General features: G+C 40.2%; 1 protein-coding gene across 1 annotated transcript in view; it reads right to left on the minus strand.

Moving 5' to 3' along the window:
* The window catches only part of MCC (MCC regulator of WNT signaling pathway), a gene marked incomplete at its 5' end in the record, with an annotated part of 375431 nt that overhangs the window by 303449 nt on the left and 48072 nt on the right, over window positions 1-23910 (minus strand). The window contains one exon of the mRNA XM_080920142.1: window positions 15091-15335. Coding sequence (XP_080776268.1) covers window positions 15091-15335 — 245 coding nt within the window. The remainder of the gene's footprint in view (window positions 1-15090; window positions 15336-23910) is intronic.

A 23910-nucleotide genomic window follows, 5' to 3' on the forward strand; every position in this document is an offset into this window, starting at 1 on the left:
ATTCCCAAGTCTTCTCTGTTCAGGACTCCAGGGCACCTTTCTTCTAGCCTGGCCAGGGGACAGTACTGGAGGATGGGCACTTTCAGGAGAAACAGACTCAACATTTCTTTCTTGGTTCCCAAACTTTTCCACTCCTGGAACTGGGTTTCTGGGGTTCACACCTTCCTTGCAATTCTGGACACTTGGATCCCTCGGCTTCCCTCCTTGCTCCACCTGGGTCCTTGAGACCTCCTGACTGAGAATGCAGGACTCTAGTGTCCCCACGTTCTCATAACTGTCTTGTGCCGTATCCCTTGAGGGTCCCACTCTTGAGAGATATACGTTGCCATGCCCTCGAGGCTCTCGGACAACCTGTTTCCCAAGTTCTTTCTTTACACACCCCACAAGAATTACTGCTTCTTTGCTTCTCTCTGGGCACAGCTTCTGTACCCTGCTCTGAATCTCTTGGGGAAGGATGGTCAAGAACTGCTCCAGCACCAATAGCTCCAGTACCTGGCGTAGGCGGGGCTAGCTCCTGGCTCCAGACACAGTCCTCCTCCAGTTTCACTATCAGGAGTCCTTCTGGTTCCTAGGAGCTCGGACCCGCAACCATAGTCATGCCCCCAGAGTGCCTAGGTCCCCAAACCAGCTACATCTGCCTTGAAAGACACCCTAGATTCTGTACAGCAGTAAGGCCAAGGCTGATGTAGCTGAGAGATCCCGGGCTCCAAATCTCCCTGGAAGAACCCAGGTCGAAATCTTGGCAATAATAGTCCTGCAGCGTCGCCACCTGACTGGCTGTGGCTTGCAGCATGCAAGTTCCTCTGTGAGCTAGCTCCCTTGACGTTCTCTCGTGGACACTCCTCACTTTTTTTTTTTTTTAAATGAATATACTGTAGCTGTCTTCAGACACGCCAGAAGAGGGTTTCGAATCCCATTGTAGATGGTTGTGCCATCATGTGGTTGCTGGGATTTTAACTCAAGACTTCTGGAAGAGCAGTTAGTGTTCTTAACCAATGAGCCATCTCTCCAGCCCTCCAAACTCCTCACTCCTAAAGCTCCCTAGACCTGAGAGGTAAATAAATGTCCAGCTATCAGACACACGAGACACTGTAGGTGTTACATGCTGACATACAACTTACAGGCCTGTTCGAAAAGGATGAAGAGTTCAAAGATGGTGGAGTCAGAAGGACCTAAGTTCTCAGTAAGGGTGCCAGGCAGGACAGAGGCCCCTCAGATCTCCAGGGCATGACAGACACTGCTGACTCTGAACAACACAGGCTTGACCACACATCCACTTAAGTGCAGGTTTTATTGTTTTGACATTTGTGACAAATTGGAAAAAACAAAAACACATCTTCTTTCCCTCCGTCCTCCATCTCATCTGACCCGGCTCTCTTCGATAAATCTTTTTTTTAAGGGTCTGAGATAATGGTAGGAGGAACATAAACTGGTACAATAATACAAGATTTATTTAGATTATTTAGGCTTAATATGGAAGCTCACACTTTAAAAATGTATTAAAAGTTTGTTTGTTTGGCTCTACATTTGGTTGGCCTTACATGTGCCGTAAGATTGCCTACAGAAAAAGAAGCTGAAGATGCCTGCTGTCTCTTAGCTTGGTAGCAGTGAAGGAATGTCATGGTCCCTGCAGTGCTGGGTGTGTAAGATGTGCTGTTGGGATAACGTTTGTGCATTGTGTGCAGGTTGTCTCTGTGTATTCAGTTGTTGATTGCCGAAGTGTCAGAGAGCTAAATACCAGCAGGATCTTGATAGTGTTCCTTGGGCCCATCATCAACCTCATGGTTTTACAAACTTTCAACCTGACACACTTGATGATTAGATGTAAAGATCTGACAACCAATAGCTGAGCAGGAAGTGAAAGGCGGAATGGTTGAGCAGAGAGAGGGTCTTCAAGAAGACACCAGGCAAGAGATTTGCCATCTGGATACAGAGTGAAGACCACGGGCTAGAACAGTCAGAATCATTTAGATGATCTAGCTGAGAAACTGCCCAGCTACATGCCTAAGCTTTCAGCAATAGTTTTTATCGGATATGTTCTTTACTTATATTTCAAATGTAATGCCTTTTCCTGGTTTCCCCTCTGGATTACTCATACCATCCCCTCCCCCCACCTCTATGAGAGTGTTCCCTCACCCACACACTCCCTCTTATCTCCCCACCCTGGAATTCCACTACACTGGGGTATTGAGCCTTCACAGGGCCAAGAACCTTATTTCTCACTGATGACTGATAAGGCCATCCTCTGCTACATATACTGCTGGAGCCATGGCACCCTCCATGTGTACTCTTTAGTTGGTGGTTTAGTCTCTGGGGGCTCTGGAAAGCCTAGTTAGTTGATATTGTTGTTCTTCCTGTGGGGTTAAAAACCTCTTCAGCTACTTCAGTGATTTTTTTTTTAAACTTCTGCATTGGAGACCCCATTCTCAGTCCAATAGTTGGTTGGAAGCATCTGACTCTGTATTTCTCCGGCTCTGGCAGAGGCTCTCAGGAGACAGCTATATCAGGCACCTGTCAGAATGTACTTTTTGGTATCCACAATATTTTCTGAGTTTGGTGACTGTATATGGGATGAATCCCAGGTGGGGCAGTCTCTGAATGGTTTTTCCACAGTCTCGGCTCCAAACTTTGTCTTTGTATTTCCTCCCATGAATATTTTCATCCCCTTTTAAGAAGGAGTGAGGAATCCACTCTTTAGTCTTCCAACTTCTTGAGTTTCATGTGGTCTATAGATTGTATCTTGGGTAATTCGAGCTTTTGGGCTAATATCCACACATCAGTGAATGCATACCATGTGTGTTCTTTGGTGATTGGGCTACCTCACTCAGGATATTTTCTAGTTCCATCCATTTGCTTAAGAATTTCATGAAGTCATTGTTTTTAATAGCTGAGTAGTACTCTATTATGTAAATGTAACACACATTCTTTATCCATTTCTTTGTTGAAGGACATCTTGGTTCTTTTGAACTTCTAGCTATTATAAATAAGGCTGCTATGAACATGGTGAAGCATGTGTCCTTGTTATACCTTGAAGCAGCTTTCGAGTTTATGCCCAGGAGAGGTATAGCTGAGTGCTCAGGTAGTACTATGTCCAATTTTCTGAGGAACCACCAGATTGATTTCCAGAGTGGTTGTACCAGCTTACAGCCCCACCAACAGTGGAGGAGTGTTCTTCTTTCTCCACATCCTTGCCAGCATCTGCTGTCACCTGAATTTTTGATCATAGCCATTCTGACTGGTGTGAGGTGGAATCTCAAGGTTGTTCTGATTTGCATTTTCCTGATGACTAGGGATGTTGAACATTTCTTTAGGTGCTTCTCAGTCATTCAGTATTCCTCAGTTGAGAATTCTTTGTTTAGCTCTGTCCCCCATTTCAAATAGGATTATTTGATCTCTAGAGTCTAACTTCTTGAGTTCTTTGTATATATTGGATATTAGCCCTCTATCAGATGTAGGATTGGAAAAGCTCTTATATTGCTGAGAATATTTTTTGCTCTCCTCAATTTTTTGTTATTTCAAATGAATTTGCAAGTTTCTCTTTCCAAATCTATAAAGGATTGAGTTGGAAACTTGAAGGGATTGCATCGAATCTGTAGACTGCTTTTGGCAAGATGGCCATTTCTAATATAGTAATCCTGCTAATCCATGAGCATGGGAGATCTTTCCATCTTCAGATAACTTCTTCAATTTCTTTTTTAAGAGACTTGAAGTTCTGGTCCTACAGATCTTTTACTTCCTTAGTTAGAATCACACCAAGGTATTGTATGTTGTTTGTGAATATTGTAAAGGGTGTCATTTCTATAATTTCCTTCTCAGCCTATTTATCCTTTGAGTGGAGGAAGGCTACTGATTTATTTAAGTTAATTTTATATACGACCACTTTGTTTATCAGCTATAAAAGTTCTCTGAAGGATTTTTTGGGGTTACTTAAGTATGTTATTATGTCATCTGCAAATAGTGATATTTTGACTTCTTTGACCTATTTTTGTTGTCTAATTGGTCTGGCTAGGACTTCAAGTACTACATTAAATAGATAGGGAGAGAGGGGGCAGCCTTTATTAGTCCCTGATTTTAGTGGGATTGCTTCAAGTTTCTCACCGTTTAGTTTGATGTTGGCTACTGGTTTGCTATATATTGTTCTTATTATGTTTAGGTATGAGCTTTGAATTCCTGCCATTTCCAAGACTTTTAACATGAAGGAGTGTCGAATTTTATCAAATGCTTCCTCAGCATCTAAAGAGATGATCATGTGCTTTTTTTGTTTTGTTTTTTTTTTCTAGTTTGTTTATATAGTGGATTATGTTGATGGATTTTCATATATTGAGCCATCCCTGCATCCCTGGAATGAAGCCTACAAGATCATGATGGATAATCATTTTGATGTGTTCTTGGATTTGGTTTGTGAGAATTTTATTGAGTATTTTTGCATTTATGTTCATAAGGGAGATTGTTCTGAAGTTCCATTTCTTTGTTGGGTCTTTTGTGGTTTAGGTGTAAGTGTAATTGTGGCTTCATAGAACAAATTGGGTAGTGTTTCTTCTGTTTGTATCTTGTGAAATAGTTTTGAAGAGTATTAGTATTAGGTCTACTTTGAAGGTCTGATAGAATTCTGCACTAAATTCATCTGGTCCTTGGATTTTTCTTTTGTTTTTCTTTTCTTTCTTTCTTTCTTTCTTTTTTTTTTTTTTTTTTTTTTTTTTTTTTTTTTTTTTTTTTTTGGTTGGGAGACTTTCGATGACTACTTCCATTAGTTTAGGGGCCATGGAACTGTTTACATGGTTTATCTGATCCTGAATTAATTTTGGTACCTAGTATCTGTCTGAAAAATTGTCCATTTCCTATAGATTTTCTAGTTTTATTGATATAGGCTTTTTTAGTGGGATCTGATGATTTCTTGAATTTCCTCAGTTTCTGTTGTTATGCCTTCCTTTCATCTCTGATTTTGTTAATTTGGTCATTGTCCCTGTGTCTTCTGGTTAGTCTGGGTAGGGGTTTATCTATCTTGTTGATTTTTTTCAAAGAACCAATGCCTGGTTTTGTTGATTCTTTGTACAGTTGTTGTTTGTTTGTTTGTTTGTTTGTTTCTACTTGGTTAATTTCAGCTCTGAATTTGATTATTTACTGCTGTCTACTCCTCTTGGGTGCGTTTGATTCTTTTTGTTCTAAAGCTTTCAGGTGTGCTGTCAAGTTGCTAGCACATGCTTTGTCCAGTTTGTTTTTGGAGACGCTCAGAGCTATGAGTTTTCCTCTTAGCACTGCTTTTTATTATGTCCCATATGTTTGGGTATCTTTTCCTTTATTTTGACTAAATTCTATATCATCTTTAATTTCTTTCTTTACTTCTTCCTTTACCGAGTTATTATTGAGTAGATCATTGTTCAACTTCCATGTGTACATGGCTTTTCTGTGTTTTTGTTGTTATTAAAGACAAGCCTTAGTCCACAGTGAAGTGAAAGGATGAGTTGGATTATTTCAATCTTCTTGTGTCTTTTGAAGCCTGTTTTGAGACTGATTACATGGTCAGTTTTGGAGAAGGTACCATGAGCTGCTGAGAAAAAGGTATATTCCTTTGTTTTTAGGATGAAATGTCTTATAGCTATCTGTCAAATCTATTTGGTTCATACTCTCTGTTAGTTTTAATGTGTCTCTGTCATGGGACAGGTTCAGTTTCCATGATCTGCCCATTAAATCAGAGCACCTGGGTCACAGGCTTCCTCTGGGTGTTGTGGGATTGGGTGTGGTACCAGTGCCCAAAGTCTGATCAGGGATCAAGTTCAGCAGCTTATAGCAATATTAATAAATCTCTGTGACATTATTTAACTATCAGCAACAGCAAGAAATTCCTGCAATACTGTGAGAAAACAAATCCTTCACAATCAGACAGCCCTGAAGACATGCCTTTCAGTAATGCTATAAGACATACAATGGTGTGAGGGGCATTGGCAATTTGGAAAGCACTGTTATCACTCTTGCACTAGAATTTCGGGTGGGAGATGCTGCTGCTCAATTGGATGCATTAAATACAATGGGTTTAATTGGGCCCCAAATTAGCAGGGACTAGGTGGGTAGCAGCAGGGATGAGTAGCCCAGGGCAAAGGAAGGGTGGTTAGCACTATAGACTGCACTGTTGAAGGAATCCTTACAATGGCATTGCGCGTGTGGCCCTTTGGTGTTAGTTAATCACTCATAATCTTTTGGAATGAAATCGACAAGAAGTCTAAGTTTTTGCTTGATCTCTGTAAGAAGAAATTTTCACAAATAAATTTTCAAAAGGCTTCATTGAATTGTAGTGATAAGAATCTTAGCCAGTCTGCCCACTCTCCCCCTACCTATTCAACATAGTACTGGAAGTCCTGGCTGGAGCAATTAGACAGCAAAAGGAGATAAAGGGGATACAAATCGGAAAGGAAGAGATAAAAACATCACTCTTTGCCGATGACATGATAGTGTACTTAAGTGACCCCAAAAACTCCACCAGAGAACTCCTACAGCTGATAAACAAGTTCAGCAAAGTGGCTGGATACAAAAATCAACTCAAACAAATCAGTAGCCTTCCTATACTCAAAGGACAAACATGTGGAGAAAGAAATTAGGGAAAAGGTACCCTTCACAATTGTCACAAAAACTATGAAATACCTTGGTGTGACTCTAACTAACCAAGTGAAGGACCTGTATGACAAGAACTTCAAACCTCTAAAGAAGGAAATTGAGGATGATCTCAGAAAATGGAAAGATCTCCCATGCTCATGGATTGGAAAGATCAACATTTTAAAAATGGCCATCCTTCCAAAAGCAATCTACAGATTCAATGGAATCCCCATCAAAATTCCAACACAGTTCTTCATGGAATTGGAAAGATCAATGTGAAATTTCATATGGAACAACAAAAGACCTAGAATAGCGAAATCCATCCTCAACAACAAGAAAACATCTGCGGGAATCACTATCCCTGACCTCAAGCTATATTACAAGGCAATTGTGCTGAAAACTTCATGGTACTGGTACAGAAATAGGCATGTGGATCAATGGAATAGAATAGAAGATCCAGAAATGAGCCCTCACATATATGGTCACCTGATTTTTGACAAAGGAGCCATAAACATTCAATGGAAAAAGGACATCCTATTCAACAAATGGTGCTGGTCCAACTGGCACTCAACATGCAAAAGAATGAAAATAGACCCTTTCTTATCTCCTTGTACAAAGCGCAAGTGTAAGTGGATCAAAGATCTCCACATTAAACCAGATACACTGAAACTATTAGATGAGAAAGTAGGGAAAACTTTAGAACATATAGGCACAGGAGAAAATTTTCTGAACAAAACACCAATGGCGCAAGCTCTAAGGTCAAATATTAACAAATGGGACTTAATGAGATTGCAAAGTTTCTGTAAGGCTAAGGACATTGTCAAGAAAACAAAACGGCAGTCAACAGAATGGAAATAGATTTTTACCAACTCCACATCAGATAGAGGCCTAATATCTTAGGTATACAAGGAACTCAAAAATCTAGACACCAGAGAATCAAATAACCCTATTAAAAATGGGGTACAGAGCTAAACAAAACGTTCTCAGTTGAGGAATATCGAATGGCTGAGAAATATCTGAGGAAGTGCTCAACATCCTTAGCCATCAGGGAAATGCAAATCAAAACAACCCTGAGATTCCACCTCACACCAGTCAGATTGACCAAGATCCAAAACTCAGATGACAACAGATGCTGGAGAGGTTACGGAGAAAGAGGAACCCTTCTCCACTGTTGGTGGGGTTGCAAACTAATACAACCACTCTGGAAATCAGTCTGGCGATACCTCAGAAAATTGGATATAATACTACCTGAAGACCCAGCTATTCCACTTTTGGGCATATACCTTAGTACACAACAAAGATATATGCACCACAATGTTCATAGCGGCTCTATTTATAATAGCCAGAAGCTGGAAAGAACCCAGATGTCCTTCAGAAGATGAATGGATACAAAAATTGTGGTACATTTACACAATGGAATACTACTCAGCCACCAGAAACAATGACTTGACCAAATTCTCAAGAAAATGGCTGCATCTAGAGAATATCATTCTGAGTGAGATAACCCAGTCACAAAAGAACAGACATAATATGCAGTCACTGATAATGGGATGCTAACCCCAGAGGCTTGCACTCCCCCAGAAACAACTCACAGACTGTATGAAGTCCAAGAAATAAAGAAAACAAAACAAAACAAAAAAATCTTTATACAACAAGAAAACTTTGACTATTTCCATGTTACATTTTGTTTTACATGTACTTTATGCTCATTGTAACTATTAAGTTTTCAGTGCATACTATCAAACCTTTAAAAAAATCAAGTACTGACTAACAAATATATTCATACAGTATTATGTAAAAATTATTTTAAAATCTGAAAAAAAGTACTGACAAAAACATATTGTATAATTTTATGCAAAAATGATTAAAATCTATACATTTATCTTTGTTTTGTAAAATAAAGTTGTTAAAAAAGATATAAACAAAAACAAAAACAAAAACAAAACAAAAAAAAAAAAAACAAAAAACAAAAAAAGAATCTTAGCCAGTGAATCAATGTTCAGACTTGAGTCAGTTTGCAGATCCCCAAGCCCTTGAATGAAGGGGTTCCTCTGAGAAACTTTACTAAAATACTCAAGAGTTTCACTTTCAGCCTTTCTTCCATCCTTCCAAAAAGGTTCTAGAGCCTTTAACTGTATACTGAGGAGAAGCAAATCCAAGTAGTATACAGAACACTCAGCTGTTCTCATCTAACAGACTAGTCACTCTGCTGCTGAATAAATGGGCTTGAGCTAACACAAATTGCCTGCCTATCTTTCTTCAAGAACCTGGAAACCATGCGCTTGTAATTTCTTGGAGTGGCCATTGCAATTTGACTAGACAGCAGTGCTCATTCTAATTTGCTTTCTGGTTGTCTAGAGTCTTATGTTACAATTACCTGGAACTGAGGATGGTGAGAACCACTTATTACACCAACACTCACAGGCAAAAGTAGGAGGATCAAAAGTTTATTCTCCGTGACCTAGTGAGCTCAGTGATACCTTGAGCTCCATGAGGTGCCAGTCTTAAAACTGAAGTTGCTAAGGACCCAAAGAATCATCTCTCTCAACAGACAACTTCTCAATGTTCTTCACACTTCGCTTGGCTTAGAGCTTCTTCCGTCCTCTAAGAGAGGAGAAGCCTACAGTGATAATCATTGTGGGAATTCTCACTTATTGAAAGCCTACTATCAGTAAGCACTGCATAGGTGCTTTACAGGTGGTATCTTACCAACTCTTCCCAGCCATACTATAACACACAAGTTTACATTCTAAGTTTAGACTTAAGGAAGTAAAATGAAAATCAGAACAATTAGGCGCCCACTGTGAGTCACAGAGGAACTCAGTGGTGACTTGGTATTTTTTAAGTACATAATACAAGTCAATCGCTGAAAAGTCATCTGGTGCACGCAGCAAATATTAGTAATTTTAACCATTTGTTGTTGTCATAACTATAACTGTCAAACTATACCACTGATCCCTGTTGGTAATGATATTATTTTTAAGATGACTTTAAATGAATATGAAAATGTAGTAATTCCTAGTTGTTCTGATACACAAATTTCCCCCCCAAAGTATATTTGAGCAGAGAATGCTCTGTGAGTATATATATATATATATATATATATATATAAATCTATGGTCAATTAAGCCAGGAAACTGTGATGTATTTTATTCCTCTCCAGGAGAAGTTCCAAGGAGCATTTAGCACATTAAAGTTCTGAAACATCTTGCAGAAGAAAAAAAAAAAAAACCCAACTATTAATCTGCTTTAACCCAAACTTTTTGAATTCTTCAACAAAGGGATCCTTTCTTCTCATAATATTTATGATCACCCCTTGAAATCACTATTCCAGGGGAAACACTTGGGATAAACGAATCTATTGAAATTCCTCTTCCAAGTTGAGCATGTAATGTTTTGACAGTTCTTTTTCTGCCAAGTCGACTCCCTGCTGTGGATGTGCTGGGAAATGTCAGAGCCAACAATGAAGTTTCACTGACAGTAAATCATAAAACTCAAGCTTTTCTTAGGCTTTTCTCACGACAGCCCAACATTCTATTTTTCTCTATCTTTATAGCCACAGGTAGAAATCCCTGCATTTTCTTAAAGTTCACGTTCACAGTATCTTCAGCTCTGGTTACAGACTAACTAAGTGCAGTGTCTCCATGTTTTGTCATCTGAGCACCATTGCTAAGACGGATGTAGCTCTGTCCCTATAGAATGTGTAGGATGCTGAGCTCAAACTACAGCTCGGTAATTGAATTTTTCATGCTATTCTTTCCTCTACAATTAGACTGTGGATTTGTTAGCATCTGAAACTATGCACTGCACTTCTGTGCATCCCTGAAGGACCATGCTCATAGTGTAGCTGGCATATACTCATTCACTTAACATCTCCACATCAAGCATCTCCCACGATCCAGGACTCTTCTAAATGCCTTATTATTTCCCTGTCTTATTGTTGTGACAAAGTATCTAAAAACAAATAAAGAAAGAAAAGCAGGGTTTACTTTTGTCTCACAATTTGAGGATGCAGCTTATCATAGCAGGAAGGTGTGTCAGGGACTTGAGGCAGCTGATCACACTGTCTCTATAACCAGGCAGTAGAGAGAAATGGATGCTATGGTACTCAGCTTGTTTTATCTTTTTTATTCAGGGCAGAACTCCAAGCTGCCATGGGATGGTTCTAACCACATTCAGCCTTGTAGACGCACCCGGAGGCTTGCTTTCTAAAGAATTTTAGATCCTATTAAATTAATAGCCATTATTAAATGCTGCAATGCCGACGTGTTGGAGCAAAAGAGATAGTCAGGGTCAAAAGTGCTCTCACAGAGGCTTCACTATATCCAGGGGATAGGTAATGACATGTTCAAGTAGTTGCATACTGTAGTGCCAAATAAGGGCAAGTGGTTGTGCAGTTAGTGGGAGAGAAAGCTGAAAACATAAACGAGGGGAGGCAGGTTAGCTTGAGAAAGGCTGTCTGGATAGCCCATCAGTAAGCTGAACTCTGAATAACAGAAAAAAAAAATTGTGCTACAAGAGGGTTGCAGAAAGCATAGTTTTAGGTCAGAGGAGCTGGCTGAGTTTGATGAATTGGGATAATAGCAGGAAAGCCAAAGCAGACTATTCAGTGTAAGTCACCAAGACCAACTTGGAGTCACCAAGATCAAACCAGAATAGCAAGCATGGGCCAGACTATGGTAAGGACATTGGATTTGTGGCCATAAGGAGCACACAGAACATTAAAGACATGGACCCAATATAAACATGTTCTCACAAGGCCAAAAGACAACTATGAATTCAGAGCAGAGAGCAAAATGTTGGGCGTAGGAAAGAAGCAGGGAGGCGCTTTAGGTTATCCTTATAGGCACTTATAGATATAGTAGTCATTTACACGTCATGGTGCAGGAGAGTAAAGGTTCTGAAACTTGTCAAAAGACTCAGTGGGTGGCTGGAAAATTGGCACAGTGGTTAAGAGCACTTGTGGTTCTTACAAAGGATCCAGGTTCGATTCCCAGTATCGATATGAAGGCTCATCATCTCCCTGGGTACCAGGCACACATGTGGTGCACAGATGTGCATGCATGTAAAACACTTATACACCTAAAACAATAAAAATAAAATCTAAAAAGACAGAGGAGGAGTCGTCAATGGGACTTTCAAGCTTGAGAAAAGAAGTAGACAAGAAATTCCGTGGACTCGAATATTTTCTAAATCATGATACCTTTAGGAGGAATAGGCTTTACAGAAAGCATGTAGAGGCAAATGAAGTTATTATATTTTATTGCATTCAAGTTGGGATGTCTGTGAGTGATTCAGGAATACATTATTCTAGATTCAGGAATACCTTATTCTAGACCCCACGGGGGGAATATATATGTATACATACATACATACATACATACACGCATATCACTAAAATGCACATGTTTATAATCATGAGGCCAAATGAAAATACCTAAGAACATTCCCAGATGCAAGCACTTGAACCTTCAGAACTGTGATCTAAATAAACTACTCCCTTTATAAAGCTGTCTTGTCTCAATATTTCATCAAAAGTAATGCACAACGGCCCAATATGCTTACATTCAGTTCTCTCCTTGAACCAGCCATTGCTGGTTGAACATGTGCATTAACTCACTCTCTGAAAATAATATTTGTCCCCATTTTACACTTGGGGAAAAGAGAGACACAGCAAATTGAAGTGATGTGTAGAGTGTTATGTTGGCACCTCAAATTAAAAAAAAAAATTCACACTTAGACTGAATCAAGAAGGACCAGAACAAACTGGTAGGGGGTTTCACAGCTTCTGTTTGGTTTGTTTGATTATTTGTTTGTTTTGTTTTTCTGAACTCATGATATGTGATGTGATTCATCTCTTTTTAGTCACCTCTTCTCTTTCAAGAACATGCATTTATATCAAAGGCTGAAAGACAATTCTTTTTCAGCTTTTTTTCCCTCTGGTTGAGGCAATTTAGTGGGATAAAACCAATGTGATGTTACCATCAATTCTTTTCAACATCCCCATTTGGAATTTGCATGAGCTTCTGCTACATACAGATTAGAAAAATGTTAGTTTGCTCTGGTGGCATAAACCCTGGCACTGGGCAGAGTCAGTTACTGTATGTTTGAGGCCAGCTTGGTGTACATGGTGTGTTCTAGGAGAGCCAAGGCTACACGGTGAGATTGTGTCTTAGAAAACAGAACAGAACCAAATAAAAGACCTTATAATACTCACATTCAGATTAAAAATATATTTACCCATTGTTTTAATGACTCTACTGCATTAAACTATTGGGATATTTCCTGGCTTAACTCCCAGGACACATACATTTAGAGTGCATAAATACATACTTGTATTTATACAAGGAATCTATGTTCCTAAAAGAAAAAAGAAAAAAAGTAAGCTAGGTAGAATGAAGTAATTTTATTCTATAATTTAATATTTATTCAGTGTCATTTTGTATTAGGCAATCATTGTACATTGTGAAAGAATGTGAAAGAAAAATCTTTTAAGATACCAAGCAAAGGGAAGGAAGGACAGAAGGGAGGAAGGAAGGAAGGAAGGAAGGAAGGAAGGAAGGAAGGAAGGAAGGCAGGAAAATTAGCACAATGAATAAACAAACTACAGACAGAAAGACATAGTCGAGAAGACAGTGCAAGAGACAATGAGAGACAGACAAAGATGGAGAGACAGAAACTAAGTAAGACTTCAGAAGCCAAAATATCAAATGTGTCACTGTTTATTATTCCTGTACTGTGATGTTAAAAGGAATCTTATTTTTTATTTACCTTCCCTTACATCATTTTCTATAATGAACATGTATTACTTTAATGTTAAGAAAAATATTTCAAAATAAAGTGTGTACAAATTTTGTTGAGAGCACATACACAGCCTTTGGAGCCACAGTGTAATCCATATTGGTTGGAATATGACAGTTTTGTTGTTTCCGTGACTAAATAATAATGCTGTAATGATTCCACTATGGCCTAGTTTGTTTTCTGTTGCCATGATAAAGAACATGGCCAAAAGTAATTTGGGGAGGAAAAAGCCTAATTCATCTTAGAGTTTACATGCAATCCATCATGGAAGAAAGTCACAGAGGAGACTCAAGACAGGAACCTGAGGCAGAAACTGAAACAGAGACATAGAGAACACTGCATACTGTCTTACTTCCCCAAGGCTTGCTCAGTTTGCTTTCTTACACTGTCCAGGACCAGATGCCCACGGGTGGCACTGCCACCAGTGAGGTAGACCCTCCGACATCTATCATTAATCAAGAAAATTCCCCCCCCCCAGACTTGCTTATTGGCAATCTGATGAAGGGGATTTTGTCAGATGAGGTTTCTCTTACCAGATTTCTAGCTTTGGTCAAGATGAAAACCAAACAATCAAACACAAAAACAAAAATAAAAAACTGCCAGGACACACTGTCAGCAACACTGGTCTAGGTGTGTCTCCCACTGCGGTCTGTGTGGTGTGGCACTACAAAACTTCCTAACTGAAACAACTAATGGAATTTCAACATGAATTGGCATTCTCCATTGATTCATACATACCAAAGCATGAAACTGAAAAATCATCTAGGAGACAGTTTCCAGGTTTAAAAAAATTCCTGAAGGGCCAGGTATGGTGGGACATATTTTTAACTGAAGTATTCAGGTCGATCTCTGTGAGTTTGAGACCAACCTGCTCTAAAAACAAGATATAAGTAGAACATTTAGATATTTTTCTTGCTCCTTTGTTCCATCAACATTTTAAGGCATCTCTTTGCTTTTTAGTTGTGTAAGATTTCAAACATTTAAAAAATATATAATAGATGAGTCTGGCAAGATGTCTCGCTGGTTAGACTGCTGGCTGCTCTTCCAAAGGACCCGAGGTTCAGTTCCCAGCACTTACTTGGCAGCTCACAACTGTCTGTAACTACAGTTCCAGGTATCTGATCCCTTCACACCAATGTACATAAAATAAAATTAAATAAATTTTAAAATATATCTATAGTTGAGTACTCTAAAGTATGTGTAAGAAATTCTTTTAAAAAAAAAAAATCACCCATGTACAGTAACTATCAAAATCCTTCAGAACTTTTAATGGTTTATCTTGTATCAGAAGAAATTGTGTAGCATTCATAAAAGGAGGAGATTATGTATAAAAATAAATGAATTTTAGCTATGTCTACATTAAGCACTCAGCAGCTTCTGGGACTACTGGCAAGTTAGACCCTCCCAAGCTCTTACTGTATAATCCAGACTGGACTCAAGTTCACAATCTCCCTTCCTCTGGGATTACAGATCTTTGATACCACACATGGTTCTCCAGAGATATTTAAAAGGATTAGTACAGCTGTGACATGTAAGAATTGATCTTGGAGAGAAAAAAAAGCTAGGAAGCAAGAAGCCATTGGAGAGAATCTTTCACCAGGAGGGAAGTCTAGGTGAGAGGAAGGGCACAGGGGCAACCACTTGGACATAATGTAGCAGGGACAAAGGGGCACAATCACACTGACACTTGGTCACACCTACCCAGACTGTTGTCACTGCTTGTGGGCCAAGAGGTGATTCTTTCCCTCAGCTTCTTTCTACTGGACTTGTCTGATGTCATAAAAAGGTCGACCTCCTCCTTCCTGATTTCTCTAACAAGCTGCGTGTGGCATCTTGTGAAGTCCTGGAAGGAAATCTTCCCGTTTTCATCTGTGCCCAGTTGGTTCATGATCTCAGCCACTGACTCTTCCATATTCAGCTGTCGGCAGACCATCAGCAAGTCATTCCTGTGGGAGTGAACGTGGGAGACCATGTCAGGAGGGCCAGGGAGAGTCATGAATGAAAAAACAGTTTCTTAAATGCATTTGCTACAGTTTACTGATTTTAAACTTTCTCATTGCTTCCAGAGAAGTGATAGTGTACAAGCCTTATGGCTGAGTGTTTGGGCTCAAGTCTTTAATCCTGACACTGGGAAAACAGAGGCAGGTAGATCTCTGAGATCAAACCCAACCTGATCTACATACTGAGTTCCAAATTAGTGGAGCTACATAGTGAGACCCTGTTTTCACCAAAACAAACACGAACCAGTTTTATCTAGACAAACACAGTTGCCACTGGGAAGCGTGACAGCACCTCTTTCTCCTTGTCTTTTCTCTTCCTGTCCTTCTGGACTTTCTCGATGCATTTCTTTGAAAGAACTTAAAATTTCTTTCTTTATATCTGTCCAGTGCAGCACTGCGACTCCCTGAGACAACCTCCGGAATATAAAAAAAGACAGTTTCTGCCACTCAGTCTGTCAATAACTAGCCGGACTGTAAAAATAATTCCAGCTGGGATGAAAAGTTTTGACAATCTTGCTTTTCAGCTTCCTGGACCTCTGCTCAGCTTGGTTATTCTGCACAATGTTGTTTAATGTCAATTTTCACTTACCTCTGCATTTTTTTTTTTTTTTACTTTCTACTTCCCATCCCTAATTACATCTCTAAGACGAAAAAGCAGGCATCAAAAGACACCTTTTATGACTGGATGTAATGAGGAAGAGTGACATGGTTAGACTTAAGATATGAGGGGCAGTGGAGGTCACTGGAAAATCATAACTAGTCTGTAGAGTCTTAATTTTGGGTTGTTGTTTTCATCTTTTGTTTGTTCTGTTTTTGATTTTTGAGACAGCTTCTCCACATAGCCTTCGCTGTCCTCAAACTCGCTCTTGTTGATGAGGCTGTCCTCGAACTCAGAGATCCTCTTGCCTCTGCCTCTCGAGTGCTGGGGTTAAAGGCATGCACCACTACCTCCCAGCTCAGTTTTACTTTTATTTTAAAAGGAAGAAAAATAATTTTTAAAGGAAAACCAGAAACATTATGCTCACCAAGAACATTTATTTGGCAGATATCAGTTTGATCCTTGACACTGAACAATTTTTTTCTTTCTAACAACATCTTTTGGGAAACATCAGGCTAATACTACCCTTAAATATAAGTCACACAAAGTCAATGAACTATAGAATTTAAGATTGAAAGATGTTTGAAACCACTCCTTGAGAACAAAGGTAATACATGCCTCATCTCACTATACCTCTAAGAGTACAATTGTCTTGATGACCTGACCAATATGTTTGCTGATCAATAAACCACTTCCTCTCTCCCAGGCTATCCTTTGGTCAATCTCCCATCTTCCGGTCAGTGCCACCATGACTTCTCCAAGTTCTTGAGGCCCATAGCCCTCTGCACATTTTAATCTCTTTTGAATTAATTTTACCTCACTCTTAGTTTCACATTGCCCTATTCTCTTCCCCACGTTTCTAGTGCCTAAACACCATCAAATCTCAACTGAACTTGTCACTGAGATAATGAAGGGGTTAAAGATGTGTCTTCTCAAATTATCCCAAATGAGCAGATTGATTATGTCAAATTAAAATCTCCTGAGGAACTGCAACATCAGAAACAGTCGTTTGCATGTTTCCCTGAATGTTTGAGTGTGTTTGTGTGTGTGTGTGTGTGTGTGTGTGTTTTGCAAATTACATACTTTGTTTTGGAATAGTCTTTCCTATACCAAAGCTGGGAAAGAACCTGGGCTACCAGAGACTGTGGGCTGAAGCAGACATAAAGAAATACTTTTTTAAAGTAACCGTTGATTACCACTGGCTTCCATACCTCACCCTACCCCCTAACAGGTACCTTATTAACAATGGTCCTCAGCCTTAATAATTCTGTGACTCTTACATACAGTTCCTCATTTTGTGGTGCCCCTCAACTGTAAAATTATTTTGTGGCTACTTCAAAACTGTAATTTTGCCACAGTTACAAATCATAATGTAAATACTGGCTATGCAGGATGTCTGATATATGGGACTTCTGTAAAAGGGTTGTTAGCAGCCCATAGTCTGAGAACCACTGCTCAAGAGTTTACTGTGGTAGCCAGGATATCCATCTAGCTTCACATCCCTTCTCAAGGTTATTGGTTTTTTGTCTAAAAGGCACAAACACAACATGCTCTGGTCATTTCTTTGAACTTTACTCTCCTGTAAAGGCCTCCAAGCAAATGTAAAAGTAATGAAAGTTTTTTGCTAATCAGCTCTTGTTTTAATCTGGTTTTCTACACCCAGTTAAAAAACTCAAATAAGAATGGGGTGGGGGCTGAAGGGCTGTCTCCTTTAAGATCTTGAGCTACTCTTACAAGGATCTGAGTCCAATTCCCATTGCTCACACTAGGCAGCTCACAGAAATCTGTAACTCCCGCTGCAGGGGTCTCTCTCTCTCTCTCTCTCTCTCTCTCTCTCTCTCTCTCTCACACACACACACACACACACACACACACACACACTATTAAAATTATAGAAATGATTGCTCTTTCACTCCCCTACAATACTTTACCATTTATAATGCTTTCCCAAGACAGTCCGTAAAATCTCACCAGTTTGTGGCAGGTTTATGTTGCCAGCTTTCTTAGCAGGTCACCCTGCTTCCACATGGCACTGTATTTTCTTAGATAATTTTTATGCAGAGCTATGCATTTTTCTTTGACTGGTCTGCTTGTACATACATGTGTGGTTATGTACAGTGTGTATGCCACAGTACATATATAGTATGTGCTTGTAAGGCAGACAGGTTGATGAATAATTATGTATATGAATGTAGGTATGGCCAACTATTACTGTGAATTTCTCATTTGTACATGGTATAAAGGGAAGGCTTATATATCCCTGCTTAAGCCTCAAAAGCAAAGATGCTTGTGATAGATGTGCTCTTCCCCTCTCTCAATTCAGGCTTGATACCTCCTCACTTGTGTGTTTGCTGTAGTGTTAGTGAGCTTATGTGTATATAGTAGGACTTATTTCTTGTGCTTTCCATGTATATGAGAACACACCACAGCAAGAGTAATGCTTGTGTCTCGGCCAGAATAAGGAATATCAGCAGGTGTGCATCAAGACTTACAGACCGTAAAAACAGCCACTCCAACTCATTCTAAGATGTATGCTTAGAAATAAATTCTTCTATTTTTTTTCCTTTTTTATTGGATATTTTATGTATTTACATTTCAAATGTTAGGCCCTTTCCTGGTTTCCCCTCCTCCCATCTCTCCTTTCCCTGCTTCGATGAGGATGTTCCCCCTCCCTCCCTCCCACCCACTTCTCCCTCCCACTTCTACCTCACCACTCTGGCATTCCCCTACACTGGGGAAAGGAGCCTTCACAGGACCAAGGTGCTTTTCTTCCATTGATGACAGACAATGCCATAGTCTGCTACATATGTGGCTGGAACCTCTTGTGTACTCTTTGGTTGGTTGTTTAGTCCCTGAGAACTCTGGGGGGGGGGTGGTCTGGCTGATATTGTTGTACTCTATGTAGATTGCAAACTCCTTCAGCTCCTCAGTCCTTCCTCTAACTCCTACATTGGGGTCCCTGTGCTTAGTCTGATGGTTGGCTGCAAGCATCCTCATCTTTATTAGTAAGGCTCTGGCAGAACCTACATCTCACAACAGCTAATGTAATTGCTTTCTTGAGATTTTGTTCTCTAAATTGAAATCATGTTCTAAAATCTCTTTCATGTGACTGTTTCATTTTTGTCTTTCTCTTTATACTTCCTGCCTCGTATGTGTCTAGATTCCTCCAACATTTGGGGATGGTCAGGAATACAAATGGAGAATACAACTGTAAAGGAAAGTTTCAGATATTCCTTTGGTTGCATATTTTATTTTCTAGAATAAGGATTTCCTACTTAAATTTTTTGGCAATAAGTTTAAAAGGGAATCCTTAAAAGCTGATCCTAGAAGACATGAAAGGGGGCTCTAGATTTCAGAGGTTCAGAGGGAAATCTTAGCATTGATCTTTTCAGGGTGGCTGGTATGCCATATGTCAAGTATTTTTACAGTGCGGATAATAATAGTGTCTATTCATCAGCTTTGCTCTGAGGTAAATGAGAAAAGGCGTGCAAAGCACTTAGCATGATTTCTGGCATATATTAACCCCCCACTAAATAGCAGCCATTATTATAATCGTTCCACAATTATTGATTGTAGGTTTTCTCAATGACCCTGTTTCATGATTAGGGCATTTACAATGGAACGGGAACTGCTCCAGGAAAAAGAAAGTCTAATGAGTTGAGCTGGCTCGCTCACTAAGGGCAACAATCTGTCCAGAGACATCCTCAACCTCCTGCCTGTGGCCTGCTTGCTACACTTGGCACCTGCAGGGAAGCTCAGTTCTGCTCAGACTTGAGAAGGAAGCTCTGCTTTCACCAAAGCAGTTCAAAAGGCAGAGCTACATTCTAGAAATGCCACGTCAAAGCAGGACGACTAATGTAGAATTGTTATCTGGACCAGTGAGAGGCTGGTACCAAACTTCAACTCCTAGCGCATTGCTTCTGTTCTCCAATCAGAACATAATCTTTAGATGAAAGCGCCTGTATTTAAACATTCAATTTCACTGACATTCTTTCAGTATAGATTTTCAGGATTATGACTGTGTCAGCAAGGGAACTACTGTCACATTTAAAGGTATGAAGGCTGAAAGAGTAACAGGGATAAGTGAGAAGTCAGTCAGTCATTCGGAGCCCAAGTCCCTGTTCTTGTATTCCACCTTCCCAGAGCCTTTGATGGGCAGTTCGATCATTAAGTGACATTTACCAGCAATATTTATATTGAACTGGAAAGTTCTTCACTCTTCTATTCCAAACGTGCATGGAACTATGGTTCTACTTTACTATCAGTATTATGACTAGAAAATGTTACAAGAGAGGAAAAGAAGTTAAATTTCTTCTAAGTAGAGTAAAAGCCCGGACAGCAGGATTGCAGCTACTGAGCTAGGCTGTTAAAAATTGCTTCCGGTGAGCTGTGACTGCCTGGTTCCCAAGTTTCTCTGCAATGCTTTCCTGTTGTCCCTTTTCATAAATGCAGGTTATTTACATGCCCTAATCTGGGCTAGCCTGAAAATGTCCTCTGGTTAAGGAAACAGAAGTAGGAATAGCATTTTAGGATACTGAACACATGATTCTTCTCAGTTGTTGTTTATTGAAACAAGGTGTTAGGTAGCCCAGGTTGGCCTCAGGCTCTAAATAGCTGAGACTTCGAACTTCTGATCCATTCGCCATCACCCCCCAAGTGCTAGGAACTCAGGTGTGCACCACAACACCCATCGTTGACCACAAGGCCTTGAAGACACATTGTAGGTTCTGTACATCACTACTGGTGCATCCTGCCTTCCTTCTGATAACATTCAGCAACTGTACCATTCAGTGACTACATACAGCTTTGTGACAATTTTAGATTTTTATATTAAACAGTCTCTTTTAAAAAATTGCTTTAACATATTCATGACTTGTATTCCTTGCCTGAGCTCAAGCTCATAGAAACCAGTGCTGGCCTGAACTTAAGATCTTTAGCATGGAAAAGCCAAGGAGCACAGAGCAAACCTCTAACACATTTAATTTCATCAGTTGAAGCATAAATACTCAGAAATTAAAAATGGTCACTCTTCTGAAAACAGTCTCGCTTTAATTTTTTCCCATTTCTTTTGTTCCAGTAAACTTCAGTACATGAGGTGCTTGGTGACTATGAATAGCCAATGAACTCCCTAACAAAGCAAATGGCCCTAAACCTTACTACACATAGAGTGAATACCATAGAGGGAAAGGATACAAAAACCAAGACAGCTCCACCCGGAGCATCACTATCTGCAGAGTTCATGGTCAGCAGACCCGTCCTTATACACTGCCTCATTGCATCCTACAAAACACGCACTCAAGGTAGAAATGTAGACACACAAAAGTGAGAAACAAGAGTTACATGCAGTCTCTCTACCCAGCAATAACTGCAGAGAACAATTTGACATGTGTCCTGAAATTTTGGTGCATTAGTTTCCTAAGTCACCATTTTGGCGGTGCTGTAAGATACATCTTGTACTCAAATTTACACATATGTACCTTGTCTTCAGTCAGTGCTACAGTGTCATGACAAAGGACTGGAACCAGGTTTACGGCAACAGAACTGGCTAGGCTAGGTCATACAGTGTTTCACTCTGTGGAGACCACTAATCTTCGGGCAGCAGAAACTGAGGTATGAATGAAGACCGATGTCTCTAGCTCCAAACTGCATGGTTTCTCAAAGCAGGGCCATTACGTCTCTGTGTGTGAGTCCTTTTCTCTGGGCTATTTTTCTTCATTTAACCTACAGAGAAATCTAGGAGGAAGTGGGAATTCAATGAAGCTGTTTATCATCCAGGGAAATTTATAGTCCCCGCATGAGACCATTGTAACTGGGAGAATGAGCTTTGGTCTCTCAGGCTCAGGGGAAGGAAAAATATGATTCTTTTCCACAGTGACAGTAAACTCAGAACCCAGCTGGAAGAATGTAGTCTGAGCACAGTGGCCATTATTTGAGTAACAGATCACATGCTTCTGTTCGGATTTCTCCAGTAACTGAGATCCTTAGACCCCATCAGGAAGTCAGACATCAGTGTTTGTGGTGGGAAAACCAGGCTAAGAGCTCATAATTTACATATTTGACGTGTGTGACAGAGAAACATAACTTAGATCGCTCTGATCTCACTGCCACAGATTTCTCAAAATGCAAAAAATAAAAACAGCGTTCATTGAACAGGATTCTGGACTGCACCTGGTGAGCTCTGCAGACAGAGGCTTTCGTCAGCGCTTCTCAGCAAATGAAGCAGGGTACAGGCGAAAGAAGGAAGTAAATGGACCCGGAGTGAGGACAGCTCGTGGGCAGAAGAGGTTCCTAGGCATTAGAGGCTTCACCAGGCTTTTGGGAGATTTAAAGGGCATGGGAACATGTTGACAGACTGTGAAGGCTCTGAAAGCCCATGCTTAGACTATTATAGAGCCAGGAGCTTCTGAGGAGCGACTGAAGCAACCGAGGTCCTGCTGTGCAATCAAGCTACTGTGATCAACAGTGAGAGGTAAAGTGGGGCTTAAGGCAGCAAAGCTACCCTCCCCATTCCCAGCCTGGAGCAAAGAGATTCTGTTCAAATCTTATATTCAGAAATGGAAGCATTCAAAAAGGAAAACAAAAAGTGAATGGGAAACTTAGCTTTAGAAAACTTTACCTCCAAACCTGCCTTCGATGTGCATGCCTTTAATCTAGCACTCAGGAGCTATCTCTATGAATTTGAGCCCAGCCTGGTCTATGTAAATGATTTGAGGCCAGCCTAAACTACACTGAAGATCCCCCCCCTCTCTCTCCCCACTCCCCCCCCCATACACACACTGTTCTAGCAACAGGCATAGAGAGGAAGGTGGGACAAGAGTTTTATGATTTTCACAACTCTTCCCTATCTTGTTTTGTTATTCAAATCATTTCTACGAATGATTTTAGTGAAAGTAATAACTTTACATTTTAAAACAAGTCACACGTGTCAATAGCGTAATCTGCAATATGATAGAAAAATGATTATTATTTAGAAATCTAAAGAATTTCTACAGTATAAGAAGGGGGAAAATAGTAGAAAAATGGGCATGTAACGTAAATAGCCAACCCAAAGGAAAGCTGAGTGGTCAATAAGCATGTGAAACATTATCAGTCTCACAGATACGAGGAAAATGCAGACAACCGATTATAAAACTCAGGTTCTATTTCACTATACACAATGCTCCTCAGGTAGCACTCTCACAATCACCAGTGCTCGCAAAGGAGCCCGGGCTGGAACCAGTGTTGGCGGGGGGGGGGGGGGGGGGGCTGTCACCACATCTCTAGAGCAGTTTTGCAATGTCTATGACACCGTCTCTGGTGGTTGATAGTGAGTGTCAAACTGAAGGGAACCAGAATCACCATGGAAACAAATCTCTGTCCATTTCTCTGTTGGATTAACTAGACTAAATTAATTGAGGGAGGAACACACACACACACACACACACACACACACACACACACACACACACACACACATTTAGGGTAGCTCTAATCCATGGGCTGGAGTCTTGGGCTGAATTGAAAAAGGAGAAAGTTACTGGAGCACAAGCATCCATCTCTCTCTGCTCCCTGACTCCAGATGCACCATGGCCAGCTGCCTCCTCCCCCCTCCACGGTTCCCCTCATGTGAAGGACAGTATCCCCCAAACCCTTGCAACGTAAACCCTTCCTTAAGCTGCTTTTTGTCAAGCACTTTAGTCACAACAAGAAGAGGAGTAACTAATGCGCTCTCTAATCAATTAACTGCCTGTTACACAAGCTAAGGAATCACATGGAACTGGGTAACACTTCTCTGTGTGTCCTCAGAGGAGAACAACAACAACAAAGAACTGGGAACAGCTGAGTCCTGATGTGAACCATTGTACTCACAAAAACAGCTAATGCATATTAGATGTTTAGTGTGTGTCAGGGCCCGGGCCCTGAATTTATGTAGGTGCATGTATA

Source organism: Micromys minutus, assembly GCF_963924665.1.
Source record: "Micromys minutus genome assembly, chromosome: 8".
Taxonomy (NCBI): domain Eukaryota; kingdom Metazoa; phylum Chordata; class Mammalia; order Rodentia; family Muridae; genus Micromys; species Micromys minutus.